The sequence below is a fragment of the Apiospora kogelbergensis genome (genome assembly GCF_038363985.1).
Source record: "Apiospora kogelbergensis strain CBS 113332 chromosome Unknown utg000001l_segment0_segment0, whole genome shotgun sequence".
NCBI classification, from domain to species: domain Eukaryota; kingdom Fungi; phylum Ascomycota; class Sordariomycetes; order Amphisphaeriales; family Apiosporaceae; genus Apiospora; species Apiospora kogelbergensis.
In genome coordinates this window covers 6,209,070-6,222,653 of record NW_027117418.1, presented here as the reverse complement: position 1 = coordinate 6,222,653, position 13,584 = coordinate 6,209,070, and the positions used below count along the sequence as shown (strand labels likewise).

At 53.7% G+C, this 13,584-nt stretch overlaps 4 protein-coding genes across 4 annotated transcripts; 3 read left to right on the top strand and 1 right to left on the bottom strand.

Moving 5' to 3' along the window:
* Window positions 1-426: 426 nt before the first annotated feature.
* PG998_001997 (uncharacterized protein) lies at window positions 427-2,241 on the top strand (the record flags this gene model as incomplete). The annotated part of the gene is made up of 5 exons (XM_066868815.1): window positions 427-594; window positions 686-1,015; window positions 1,168-1,548; window positions 1,602-1,649; window positions 1,672-2,241. 5 exons carry the CDS (start codon window positions 427-429, stop codon window positions 2,239-2,241), a joined length of 1,497 nt encoding a protein of 498 aa, XP_066737230.1.
* Window positions 2,242-2,705: 464 nt separating this feature from the next.
* PG998_001996 (replication factor C) lies at window positions 2,706-4,070 on the top strand (the record flags this gene model as incomplete). Its single annotated transcript, XM_066868814.1, has 4 exons — window positions 2,706-2,821; window positions 2,895-2,973; window positions 3,041-3,832; window positions 3,903-4,070. The coding sequence occupies 4 exons, from the start codon at window positions 2,706-2,708 to the stop codon at window positions 4,068-4,070; spliced, it is 1,155 nt and encodes a 384-aa protein (XP_066737229.1).
* Window positions 4,071-4,366: 296 nt separating this feature from the next.
* On the bottom strand, window positions 4,367-6,459 carry PG998_001995 (uncharacterized protein; the record flags this gene model as incomplete). The annotated part of the gene is made up of 3 exons (XM_066868813.1): window positions 4,367-5,154; window positions 5,181-5,987; window positions 6,441-6,459. The coding sequence occupies 3 exons, from the start codon at window positions 6,457-6,459 to the stop codon at window positions 4,367-4,369; spliced, it is 1,614 nt and encodes a 537-aa protein (XP_066737228.1).
* Window positions 6,460-6,798: 339 nt separating this feature from the next.
* On the top strand, window positions 6,799-13,517 carry PG998_001994 (uncharacterized protein; the record flags this gene model as incomplete). Its single annotated transcript, XM_066868812.1, has 5 exons — window positions 6,799-8,244; window positions 8,285-8,584; window positions 8,641-10,752; window positions 10,809-12,919; window positions 12,980-13,517. 5 exons carry the CDS (start codon window positions 6,799-6,801, stop codon window positions 13,515-13,517), a joined length of 6,507 nt encoding a protein of 2,168 aa, XP_066737227.1.
* Between the last annotated feature and the right edge of the window lie 67 nt (window positions 13,518-13,584).

Below are 13,584 nucleotides of genomic sequence, written 5' to 3'. Positions count from 1 at the left end.
GGAAGACGATCTGCCGCCTCGACTCTAGCGTTGGGTTTCATCCCGGATGACGTACTTGATTCCTCTCCCAGCTTTCCCCCCGAATCTGGCCATTGAATATCCGGATCAAACTCTCCTCTCCAACCAGCCACGAGCCCGTGCTAGGACGGAAGTGCTTTTGCTTTTGCCTGCATTGATGCAGCCATTTCCGCCGGGCTGGAAATGGTAGTATCTAGTTGCGTCACTATGGTCTAACCACAACGTTGCTGTACCTTACTTGCTTTGCATCTGTCATTCTCTCTGACCGGGAGCAACGCCAGAGTATTCTCCTTCTCACCCTCACTGTTTCCTTGTAGTCTGTATTTCTCTTATATGTTCACTACTGCAACTCGGTACCTAGAATCCAATTGATCCATACTCCCCTTCCAAGGAAACTAGGTGTTCACCATGAGCACGCTTTGGGGCTCGCCCAGGAAGGACGACGGTGAAAACAACACCAACAACGACGTCGAAGACGGCGACAGCTCGGCCACCGATCCGGTCGCCAATGAGCACACACGTCTGCTTCCCAATAGAGTTGAGAGCACGACTTATCTCAGCCCCGACGACCCAGCGGTACGATGAGATGCAACCATTCCAGTAAATGGGATGAATACTGTCCATGTCAGGTAGCAGAAAGTCTAACCAAAACAAATCTCATTCGTAGGTGTCCCCGTACAACCTCTGGTCTGTCCGAATCGTCCGATGGATCACCATACTCCTCACTCTCGTCACGTTCGTCTGGTGGATCCTTCAGCTCGTCGGCGAGTTCGTGACGCCGCCGGGCTTCCACACGCGCGGCTCGGGCTTCTTCGCCTTCACTTACGCTAGCGTGGCCTTGGCCAATCTGCTCTTCAGCCTGGTCTTCTTCGCCATCCCCTCCAAGCCCGTACGCATTCTCAGCGTCGTCATGAGTGGCTTCCTGCTGATCCAGACGGCCCTTCTGCTCGCGGTCGAGAAGACTCGCCAAGAAGAGGGATGGGTGGGTATGGTTACGGTAATCTGTAAGTCGCACTATACCCGACCGACAGCCTCTAAAAAGCCACAGTCGTAGTTCAAGGGGAATCTAACCAATATTCATAACTCGTAGGGGCTTTCTTGATTGCCGTATGGGTCCTGGCTACAGACCGCTTGGTGCTCTGGGGCAAGCATGAGGAGGAGGAGCGGCTTACTGGCCGGGCAGAGACTCGCCGGACCCTGGGCGAGTGGTCGGCCGTTATTATTTCGACGCTTGCCATGGTTATTCTGACCGTGGTTCTCTTCCTGACAACTTGCACACTCGTACTTCGGGCTCTCGACGCTGGCCTCGCCCCTCCTGGAAAACGTTTTTGGGTTGACGGTGACAAGTATCAGATCCATGTTTACTGCCACGGTAACCAAACCGACGCCAAGGGTAGCAAGTTGCCAACTGTACTACTTGAGGCCGGAGAGGGCACAGTCGAGGACGGGCTGTGGCAGTTTGCGAATAATGCAATCAGCAACGGCTCGATTAGCAGATACTGCTTCGTTGATCGGCCTGGTTTTGGATGGGTAAGTTGAAAGTGTCTGGAAATCCGGAAGAAAACTACTGATCCGGGACTCAGAGTGATACCGCGCCGTCTCCGCTGTCTGCCGGCATGGCGGTCGAGGCTGTGAGCGAAGCTTTGACTCGAGCTGGAGAAGAGGGACCCTGGGTTTTGGCAAGTGCTGGCATTGGTTCGATTTATTCACGCATATTCGCTTCACGCAATGGGGGGGCGGATCAAGGGACTTTTGATGATCGACCCCCTGCACGAGGATTTGCTGTATCGGGTTGGCGCCCCAGGCCGCGGGTTCTTCCTATGGTTACGGGGCATCCTCAGCCCGCTGGGCCTGGACCGTATTCCGGGTGCTCTGTTCAAGGGCCGTACCAAGGAGGACCGTGTCTGGGGCCAGTCAGCGTACCAGACCGGCAAGTATGTCTACGCGAAGCTGCAGGAGAATCTGGTCGCCGACACCCTGAGCAAGCGCGACGTGTCCAGCAGCAGCACCATACAGGACAAGGAGACGCCTCTCACCGTCATTAGCTCGGGCGAGCAGATGCGCCGCGATGACGCCTGGGAGGAGGGCCAACGGGGCCTGGCGGGGCTCACGCACAACCTGAAGCACTGGGACATCGTGAAGAAGGCGCCGCATGAGGTGTGGGCGACACTGGAGGGGCGTGAGGTGATTGAGAAGAGGTTGAAGCAGATGGTGTACGCTTAGAAGGAGGGGGTCGAGTCAAGGAACATACAATCTGCAAGCCCGAGAGCAGAGGTTAGGATTTTGAGACTGGAGAAGATTGATATGATACCACTTTTGTAGCAATATTTGAATGAGGCAGAGCTTTCGGGCATAAGAAACACGAAACATGGCGAAACAACAAACACAGCATAAGGCATAGTGTGTTTTGTAGTAGGTGCGATAGATAAACCAACAACTTACAGGAGCGTTGGAGCCACGGGAGCCACGGATGCCCCACCATTGATTTGGCTTGTTGCCCGCCTGGAAGCTGCAGGGATCTTAATTGATTTCTGCTAAGGCGCGTCACGAACGCGTACTTTCTTTCCCCAGGCTTTCGTAGACCGTCTGATCAGCCACACCACCTCCTGGCAACCGACACAATAAACAACCCCCCCTCGAGACGGCGTGAGAGCTTCGGTGCTACTCCTGTTCCCGAAACTGTCGCCATGGCAAGCTTCTTCGATATCAAGGCGCGCAAGGCCGCTGCCGCCAACGGGTCATCGGTAGCGAAAGGAGACGACAAGAAGCAGAACACAAGACGACAGCCTTGGGTTGAGAAATAGTCGGTTTGCGCCCAGTCCTTGCAAAGACTTGTTTGTGTGCGTCGGATAGCTGACTATGAATCCGTGAAATAGCCGCCCGAAAACATTGAACGATGTCACCGCCCAAGACCATACAGTCAATGTACTCCAGAGGACGTTGCAAGCTTCAAATGTAAGCCAAGCACTACCAGCCTCTGCAACGCTGCTCAAGGACTGTAACTGACAAGCCGAATATGTAGTTGCCTCATATGCTCTTTTACGGACCACCCGGCACAGGCAAAACATCTACGATTCTTGCACTGGCGAAGGAGCTTTACGGACCCGAAATGATAAAGTCGCGCGTGCTCGAGCTCAACGCCTCCGACGAACGTGGCATCTCTATAGTGCGCGAGAAGGTCAAGGACTTCGCACGAATGCAGCTTACGAACCCGCCCCCCGGCTACAAGAGCCGCTACCCTTGCCCGCCCTTCAAGATCATCATCTTGGACGAGGCCGATAGCATGACTCAAGACGCGCAGAGCGCTCTCCGACGCACCATGGAAACCTATAGCAAGATAACCCGCTTCTGCCTCATCTGCAACTACGTGACCCGCATCATCGACCCGCTGGCCTCGCGTTGCAGCAAGTTCCGCTTCAAGAGCCTGGACCAGGGAAACGCCAAGCGGAGACTGGAGGAGATCGCCGAGAAGGAAGGGGTGGGCCTCGAGGATGGCGCTGTCGACGCCTTGATCAAGTGCAGCGACGGCGATCTCCGAAAGGCCATCACGTACTTGCAGAGCGCCGCGAGACTTGTCGGTGCCATCGAGAAGGAGGACGGCGGTGAGAGCACTGATGATGCCATGGACGTGGATCGTAAGACGGTCTCCGTGGCCATCGTACAAGATATCGCTGGTGTGATACCGGAAGACACCATCGTCTCACTCCAGAAGGCCATGCAGCCGCGGTCCGCCGGCGCCACGTACCAGGCCGTTGCGAAGGTCGTGGAAGATATGGTGGCGGATGGCTGGAGCGCCACTCAGGTAGTTACGCAGGTAAGACACACGCACCTCTCACTACAGCTATTTGAAAATTCCCACGCTGACAGCGTCCTCTCTCGTTTAGCTCTACCACTCCGTACTTCAGGACGAGACGATACCGGATATACAGAAGAACAAGATCACACTGGTGTTCTCCGAGGTGGACAAGCGACTGCTTGATGGTGCTGATGAGCATCTCTCAATCCTGGATCTTGCTCTGAGAATCTCTAACATCCTGAGTGGAAAGGGCTAAATGTGTGTTGAGTTGATAAGGGTTCGGCGTTATGAAATGACTTCCACTGGAGGGTTCGGGGGCTAGAGACCTGACCGTTCAGATACAAGGGTGGCAAGTGCTAATTAAAGACATCTTGGGCTGCCATTATGTTAATTTTAGACTCTAAAGCCATCACAGTGGCCCTCATCGGGCCTGTACTTATACTCCATTCTACGTTGAATTCATGGTACAGCAATCTGTTCTTGTAGTGAATCGCCGTACCCCCTAATATCCACATATGCTGTTTGAAGTCCTCTAAGGGAACTTCTAGGATCCTAATCATTGAGAGACCCTAGGTTTCCGTCCAGAATTGACCATATCGTTTTCGGTAGCTTCTTCTGCTCCTCCTCCTCTCGTGCCTTTATTTCGACTGCCCTCTTCGAAGGGCTCTTGGCAGTCGGCGTATCTTCCGCAGAAGCGGCGTTCTTCTGTCCTTGCTCCGACTGTTGCCGCACCTCGTCCAGGTCGATCATCAGCAGCTTGCAGATCTCCTCGATGGTGCTGCGGGCCTCGTCGATGGAGAGCATGCCCTCCTCGACCCTCTCAGCCACCATTTCCAGCGTGGCAATTTTGGCCGAGTCGGCGGCGTATATCCAGGGCTCGACCTGCTTCGCGACGCCAAACTTGGACACGCGCGTCGCCTCGCCGAAGCTGAGGTTGCGGCGCGCGGGCGACTTATGGCGGTTCTGGGCCGGGTACTTGGGCAGCAGCTGGCTCTCTTGGGTCAGGTGCTCGAGAGCCAGCTTGGCGTCTTCCTGCTGGCGGGCTAGGCTCGTGTTGATGTGCGTCTTCTCCTCGATCGCGGCTTTCTGCTCGCGGGAGAGGGCCTGGACCTTCTCCAGGTATGGGGTGAGTAGGTAGGCGTAAGGTGGTGGTGTCGGTGTGGCTGCACCGGATGGTCCACCATTGTCGGCCGTTGATGGGGGCTCATCTGGGCTGTCAGAGGGTTTTATACTGTCGCGCTTTGCCATGAGGGCGATGATTTCTTTGCGGAGTTCCACGTGTCGCGTGTACTGCTCTTGAATACCGGCCAAGCGCGTGTCGAGGTCGGCGGCATTCTCGTCTCGACCAGCCTTCTTCAGTGGTGACCCCCAGTTGCGTCCCCGTTATCGTCACCGGCCTTCATCAGCTGAGTTTCTATCCAGTTGATTAAAGTCGTTTTAACTGCGTTGAGAGCGTGTAGTTTGGCCTCGGGACCGAGAGTTTTGGGGTCTACCGGGTCCCTGGCTTGCGCGGCATCGTATTCTTGCTCGACCTTCCGTGCCACTAACTTATTCCGCAACACGGTTTTCTTCAGTTTCTGAAGCAGGTCTTGAAGTTCCGATTCCGTCACCTCATCGTAGCTCATGGTGAACCCATCGATGAGCTCCTTGGGCACTTCTGGCAATGGCTTGCAGTCCTTATACATGGTCTCCGGATCCAGAAAGTCCGGGGTGCCAGCAGGCTGTTGTTCCAGCTGTACCATATACTTCCGAGCAACATCAAGCTTCTCCGACCGTTGCCGCAACTCGGCCACTTCCAAGTGAAGATCCAGAAGACTTTGACTGCTGCTACTTTTGTTTTCCGAGTCCCGCTCATAGTGACGAAGTTGCTTTTTCGGTGGCACCGGCGGTGGTATGCTCCGCAACTCGTCATGCGCCTGGGCGAACTCGAGACGTGCCTTCAGGTTCCGTCTCACGGCCTCCACGTACCGCCTCTGCAGGCCCTGTAGGTGCCCGGACTCAGACGAGACCTCGATCGTGTCGGGGTCCACTAGCGCCAGCGGCCCGGTCATCTGGTCTTCGCCGAGGCTCTGTCCGAGCTGCACCGCCATCAGCCGTTGAATCATCAGGACCTCGTCACGAGGCCGGATACGGTTCTGCAGGCCATCGGCCAGTTTCTGCCGCAGCCGCTTTACTTTTTTCGTCGTCCATGGCGATTGTGTGGTTGGATGCACCACTGTAGATGGACCACTTGTTGACCGCAAGTCTGGATTGGCTTTTAGGGGTGAGCCCTTATTGCATAGCAGTACAGAAGGGAGCCAAAACTCTCTCTCCAGGTAGTCGAATCCGATTTGAGATCAGCTCACAGAAGCAAACCAGCCCTTCAAGAAACACCTGCTAATTGTCGTCCCAGTGAACCGGCAAGGAGAAGAAGAGAAGCGTTGCCCCGTTGAATAACACTGCAGGTGGCGGGCCAATCAACGGCTAACGTGGGGAGCTGTGACGCCGTGAAGCTGTGGCGTCGCGAAGCTGTGGCTTGGCTGGGGCGGCACCTCCAGTTCCACTTCCAGTTCCAGCTCTCTTAGTTCGCGACGTGAACCAAAAGTTTTTGTGATAGTCGAGGCAGCAAGCTCTAAAGGTTAGACACGGACTAGGTAGAAGACCATTGCAAAGTGGACTTTACCATTCACCAATTCAACCCTCATCAACGCAACTTCGGGTCAACAACCTCGACTCGGCTCAGTATCCGGATTAATTGTACCTACTTAATAATTCCAGGCTTGGCTATTTCATCACAAAAATCGCCGGGGAACTCAGATGCCATCCACCTAGAGCGCGCAGAGAAGAGGGCGTCGCCTCAAAACAACAAACAAACGACTGCCGTGGCAGAGACCTACCAACCATCGACGATTTCGAACCCTCCCTTACGATCCCCGATTCTGATATTCGTTATACATTCGAAGTCCAGCCCAGTTGCTGAGGAACCATTAGACTAAACAGCCAAGATGGGGGACAACCACGCGCGAGATGTTTCGCAATACAAGTACTCGGCCATGTCCAACCTGGTCCTCCAGGCGGACCGCCGTTTCGTCACGCGTCGTACCGATGAGGCCACCGGTGATCCTGAATCGCTTGCTGGACGTCTTCGCATCGGCGACATGGGCGCCAACGTAGGCCGGGATGCCGCGCCGAAGCCGAAGAAGGGGCCTCAAGTCGAGAGAGGTAGCGCACAAGAAGGCCAGGACATCCTTGCCCGCGAACAGCGCAAACGAAAGGCGGAACAGACGAGAGGTGCTGGCATCCTAGGCCAATCCGATCTGCTGGTCGAGGGACTCAGATACCGCCCGCGCACTCCCGCTACGAGGGCGACCTTCGAACTTATCCTCAACGTCGTCGCGACAAATCTTGGCGACGTGTCCCACGAGATTGTTCTCAGTGCCGCAGACGCGGTTCTGGAATATCTCAAGGATGAGGATATGAAGGATTTCGATAAGAAGAAGGAAGTCGATGATCTGCTAGGCGCAACACTGAACCCCAAGCAGTTCAATGAGCTGGTCAACCTAGGCAAGAAAATCACCGATTACGATGCTCAGGACGATGACGAAATGGATACTGGGGCTGGCGCCGGAGACGACGACGCGGATATCGACGATCGACAAGGTGTAGCGGTCGTTTTCGACGATGAGGATGAGGACGAGGATGCCGCAATTCTGAACGAAGTCCGCGATGAGTCGACAGATGACGAGGCTGGTCCTGATGACGACGAGGACGACTTATCTGGCGCTCAGGACCGGGCTCTCACTGGCGAAGACGATGAAGGTGAAGGCCAGGCCGCTGACGGAGACGAGATGGTGCTCGATTCCGGGCCATCTGTCGGTAAATCAAGCGAGAAGTCAAAGGGGAAAAACTACATACCTACACGCGACATTGATGCCTACTGGTTACAACGAGAGATAGGAAAACTCTACCCCGACGCGCATATCCAACACGACAAGACTACTCAGGCCCTACACATATTGTCCGGTGAGCCTGACGAGCCGGGTGGAGAAGACAAGCAACTCCGGGAAATCGAAAACGACCTGATGGAGCTCTTCGACTACGAGCACCACGAAGTTGTCCAGAAACTCATCGAAAACCGCGAAAAGGTGGTTTGGCTCACACGCCTTGCTCGAGCTGAGAATGACGAGGAACGCGGAGTGGTCGAGCGTGAGATGGCATCGGAAGGCGTCCGGTGGATCCTGGATGAGCTGAGGGGCAAAAAGCCAGCAGCAAGTCAAAAGAAGATCGAGATCAAGATGGACATTGACATGCCCTCCGCCCCTGCCGACGCATCTGCCCCTAAATCCGAACAGGCCGAAGGTGGCCTTGTTGGGGGCTTGCAGCCAAAAAAGCTCATCAACTTGGAGAATCTCGTTTTCGAACAGGGTAACCATCTGATGACCAACCCCAAAGTCCGTTTACCTGAAGGTTCAACCAAGCGCACCTTCAAAGGGTATGAGGAAATACATGTGCCCCCCGCCCAAGAAGAGAAGCGACGGCTCTGACCAGCTCATCCCCGTTACCGATATGCCCGAATGGTCACGAGTTCCTTTCAGCTCGTCTGGTGCGAAGTCTCTGAATAAGATCCAGTCCAAATGCTATCCTTCCGCATTCCAAGACGATGGTAACATGCTGATCTGCGCCCCAACTGGTAGTGGAAAGACCAACGTGGCCATGTTGACCATTCTGCGAGAGATTGGGAAACATCGCAACGAGCAGACGGGCGAAATCGACCTGGATTCTTTCAAGATTGTTTACATTGCCCCCTGAAGGCTTTAGTCCAGGAACAAGTAGGCAATTTTGGAAAGAGACTCTCCGAATACGGCATCACCGTTGCCGAGTTGACCGGAGATCGCCAGCTCACTAAACAGCAAATCGCCGAGACACAAATCATTGTCACTACCCCCGAGAAATGGGATGTCATTACAAGAAAGGCAACTGATACGAGTTATACCAACCTTGTCCGCCTTGTAATCATTGACGAGATCCATCTCCTGCATGATGACCGTGGTCCAGTTCTGGAAAGCATTGTTAGTAGAACGATAAGGAAGACGGAACAAACCGGAGACCCCGTCCGTATTGTCGGTCTTTCAGCGACGCTTCCCAACTATCGAGATGTTGCCAGCTTCTTGCGAGTCGATGTCAAGAAGGACATGTTCCATTTCGACGGTTCATATCGACCTTGCCCCTTGAGGCAGGAATTCATCGGCGTGACAGACAGGAAAGCCATTAAGCAGCTCAAAACGATGAACGATATCACATATAACAAGGTGATCGAGCATGTGGGGAAGCACAAGAACCAAATGCTCATTTTCGTCCACTCCCGAAAGGAGACTGCAAAGACGGCCCGCTACGTTCGCGACAAAGCCCTCGAGATGGAGACCATCAATGAAATCATGAAGCATGATTCTGGATCTCGGGAGGTCGTCAAAGGCATCGCTGAGAACGCTACAGACAAGGACGTCCAAGACCTCTTGCCATACGGATTTGGCATACATCATGCAGGAATGAGTCGCGCAGACCGATCCGATGTTGAATTTCTTTTCGAGAAGGGTTTCATTCAGGTGCTTGTCTGTACAGCCACCCTCGCCTGGGGTGTGAACTTACCGGCCCATACTGTTATCATCAAGGGCACGCAAGTATACTCCCCGGAGAAGGGTAGCTGGGTAGAACTGAGCCCTCAGGATGTCTTGCAGATGCTTGGACGTGCTGGGCGACCTCAGTACGATACTTACGGCGAGGGTATCATCATCACGTCACAGAACGAGATGCAGTACTACCTGTCGTTGCTCAACCAGCAATTGCCTATAGAGAGTCAGTTTGCAAGCCGACTTGTAGACAACCTCAACGCAGAAATCGTCCTAGGCAATGTCAGAAGCCGAGACGAGGGTGTCGAGTGGCTTGGGTACACCTACCTTTTCGTCCGGATGCTGCGGTCACCAGGCCTGTACAGTGTTGGCGCCGATTACGAGGACGACGATGCTTTGGAACAGAAGCGTGTAGACTTGATCCACTCTGCCGCTGCAGTGCTGAAGAAAGCAGGTCTGGTCACCTACGACGAAAAGACAGGTAAAATGAAGGGTACAGAGCTGGGGAGGATTGCTTCGCACTACTACATCACCCATGGCTCCATGGATACGTACAATAAGCTGATCCAACCCTCAATTACCACGATCGAGCTCTTCCGCGTATTTGCGTTGAGTGCTGAGTTCAAGTACATTCCTGTCAGACAAGATGAGAAGCTCGAGCTCGCGAAGCTTCTCGGCAGAGTACCTATCCCTGTGAAGGAAAGCATAGAGGAGCCACATGCGAAGATCAACGTTCTTCTCCAGGCATACATCTCTCGACTTAAGCTCGATGGTCTTGCTCTCATGGCTGATATGGTATATGTGACACAGTCGGCAGGTCGAATTCTCCGCGCAATCTTTGAAATAACTCTTCAAAAGGGATGGGCTAGCGTTTGCAAGACTGCACTAGACCTTTGCAAGATGGCCGAGAAGCGCATGTGGCCTATAATGACACCGCTACGACAGTTTCCTCTGAAGCCTGCCGAACGTGGGATCGTCACCAAGGCTGAACGAGTAGATGTGCCTTGGAGCAGTTACTTTGATATTGACCCTCCGCGTATGGGGCAGCTGCTTGGGATGCCAAAAGAGGGCAAGAGAGTCTGCGACCTTGTTTCAAAATTTCCCCGAGTCGAAGTCCAGGCTCAGGCGCAACCTATGACACGATCCATGCTGCGGGTTGAGCTCAGTATAACACCCAATTTCGAATGGGATGACGCCCTGCACGGCGCGGCTGAGGGCTTCTGGATCATGGTTGAGGATTGTGATGGTGAAGACATCCTCTTCCACGACCAATTCATTCTCCGGAAGGACTATGCAATTGCGGAATCCAACGAACACCTCATTGAGTTCACTGTGCCAATCACCGACCCCATGCCACCCAATTACTTCATCTCAGTGGTCTCGGACAGATGGATGCATTCCGAGACTCGGTTGCCGATTTCCTTTCAAAAGCTGATTCTGCCGGAGAAGTTCCCCCTCACACACAGCTGTTGGACCTTCAGCCTCTGGCTCCATCCGCTCTGAAGGCCAAGGACTATGCGGCGATATATAATGACTGGGACTACTTCAACAAGATCCAAACGCAAACATTTAATACCCTCTACACCACAGATGATAATACCTTCATCGGCGCACCTACGGGCAGTGGCAAGACTGTGTGTGCCGAGTTTGCTCTATTGAGACACTGGGCCAAGGCGGAGTATGGACGTGCGGTCTATATTGCACCATTCCAGGAGCAAGTAGATGTTCGCCATGCAGATTGGGAAAAGCGCCTTGGCTCTGTCCGGGGCGGCAAGGACATTGTCAAGCTCACCGGAGAGACTGCTACGGACCTCAAACTTCTCGAGAAGGGAGACCTTATTCTGGCAACGCCGACGCAATGGGATGTGTTGTCACGACAATGGCAACGCCGTAAGAACATCATGACAGTGGAACTATTCATTGCTGATGAGCTCCATCTTCTCGGGGGTCAGTCTGGTTACATCTACGAGATCATTGTTTCTCGTATGCACTATATTCGCTCTCAGATCGAGGAGATGAGTCTTCGTATCATTGGTCTCAGCGTGTCACTGGCCAATGCCCGTGATATTGGTGAGTGGATCGATGCTAAAAAAAAGGACATCTACAACTTCAGCCCGCATGCTCGACCTATGCCCCTCGAACTGCGCATCCAATCCTACTCGATACCCCATTTCCCCTCCCTTATGCTCGCCATGGCTAAGCCGGCGTATTTGGCCATCACCGAAACATCCCCTGATAAGCCAGCTATGGTTTTTGTTTCCAGCAGAAAGCAGACTAGATTCACGGCTCGTGATATTCTGGCGGCATGCTTGGCCGATGAGAAGGAAGACAGGTTCTTACGGGTAGGCTTGGACCAGCTTCGCCCAATCTTGGAGCGTGTTCACGAGGAAGCCCTAGCTGAGGCACTTTCCCACGGCGTCGGCTACTACCATGAAGCTCTTAGCCAGAGCGACAAGAGAATTGTCAAGCATCTTTACAATCAAGGAGCCATCCAGGTCATGGTTGCGTCTCGCGATGTATGTTGGGAGCTCGACTGCACTGCGCACCTCGTCGTTATCATGGGAACTCAATACTACGAAGGCCGTGAGCATCGGTACCTTGACTACCCCCTTAGCGAAGTCCTCCAGATGTTTGGCAAGGCTCTCCAGCCTGCAGATGGCCGTTTCCGTGGTGTCCTAATGGTCCCTGGGACCAAGAAGGAATACTACAAGAAGTTCCTCAACGAGGCTCTGCCAGTTGAGTCGCATCTGCACAACTTCGTACACGATGCTTTCGTTACGGAAGTCAGCACCAAGATGATCGAATCCGCTGAAGACGCCATCAACTGGACAACCTTCACCTACTTTTATCGACGACTGCTTGCAAACCCTAGCTACTATAGCTTAACCAGCGCCACCAACGATGGACTCAACGCCTACTTGTCCGATCTCGTCGTGACGACTCTCAATGAGCTCACTGAGTCAAAGATCATTGACTTTGATGAAGATGATGGCTCCGTTGCGCCTCAGAATGCGGCTATGATTGCAGCTTACTACAATATTTCGTACATCACGATGCAGACTTTCTTGCTGTCTCTGAGTGCGAAGACTAAGCTCAAGGGTATTCTCGAGATTGTAACCTCGGCCACCGAGTTCGAGTCCATTCAGATCAGGCGTCATGAAGAAAGCCTCCTGCGTCGCATCTATGACAGAGTCCCTGTCAAGATGTCTGAGCCCGTCTACGACTCGCCTCACTTCAAGGCGTTCGTTCTTCTGCAGGCGCATTTCTCTCGCATGCAGTTGCCGATCGATATGGCCAAAGATCAGGAGATGATCATCTCCAAGATCATGAGCCTACTCAGTGCCACCGTGGATGTTCTATCCTCTGACGGTCATCTCAATGCTATGTTCGCCATGGAGATGTCACAGATGAGTGTGCAAGCTCTTTGGGACCGAGACAGCCCCCTGAAGCAGATTCCTCACTTCACGCCCGAGGTTGTGAAGGTGGCGAATGAGTTCGGGTATGTACCAAAATCCTTTGCAGCTTACAATGATGCCGAAACTAACGCTATACACTACAGAATCAAGGACATCTTCGACTTCATGGAGGCTATGAACCCCGAGGAGAATTCCGACTACGCTACACTGATCCAGCGCCTCGGTCTTTCACAGCCGCAGTTGGCCCAAGCAGCCAACTTCACAAACACCAAGTATCCCGACATTACTCTCAATTTCGAGGTTCTGGACGAGGAAAACATCCGTGCCAACGAGCCGGCATACCTCAACGTGCAAATTGAGCGAGAGGTGGAGGAAGATGAGGTAGTCGATACTACTGTGCACGCGCCCTTCTACCCCACCAAGAAGATGGAAAATTGGTGGCTGGTTGTGGGCGAGGAGAGCTCCAAGATCCTCCTGGCTATCAAGCGTGTGACGATTGGGCAGCAGCTCAAGGTCCGCCTGGAGTACACGGTCCCTACGCCGGGTAAGCACGATCTGAAGCTGTTCCTCATGAGCGACAGTTATATTGGCGTCGACCAGGAGCCAACTTTCTCCATCACCGCGGCCGAAGGCATGGACGTCGATGACGACGAAGACGAGGAGGAGGATGACGAGGAGTAGTCTTTTTCACCATCAGCGCACTTTGTGACGCGTGGGAAGGTGGGAGTCTGAAATCAGTTTGTATGAT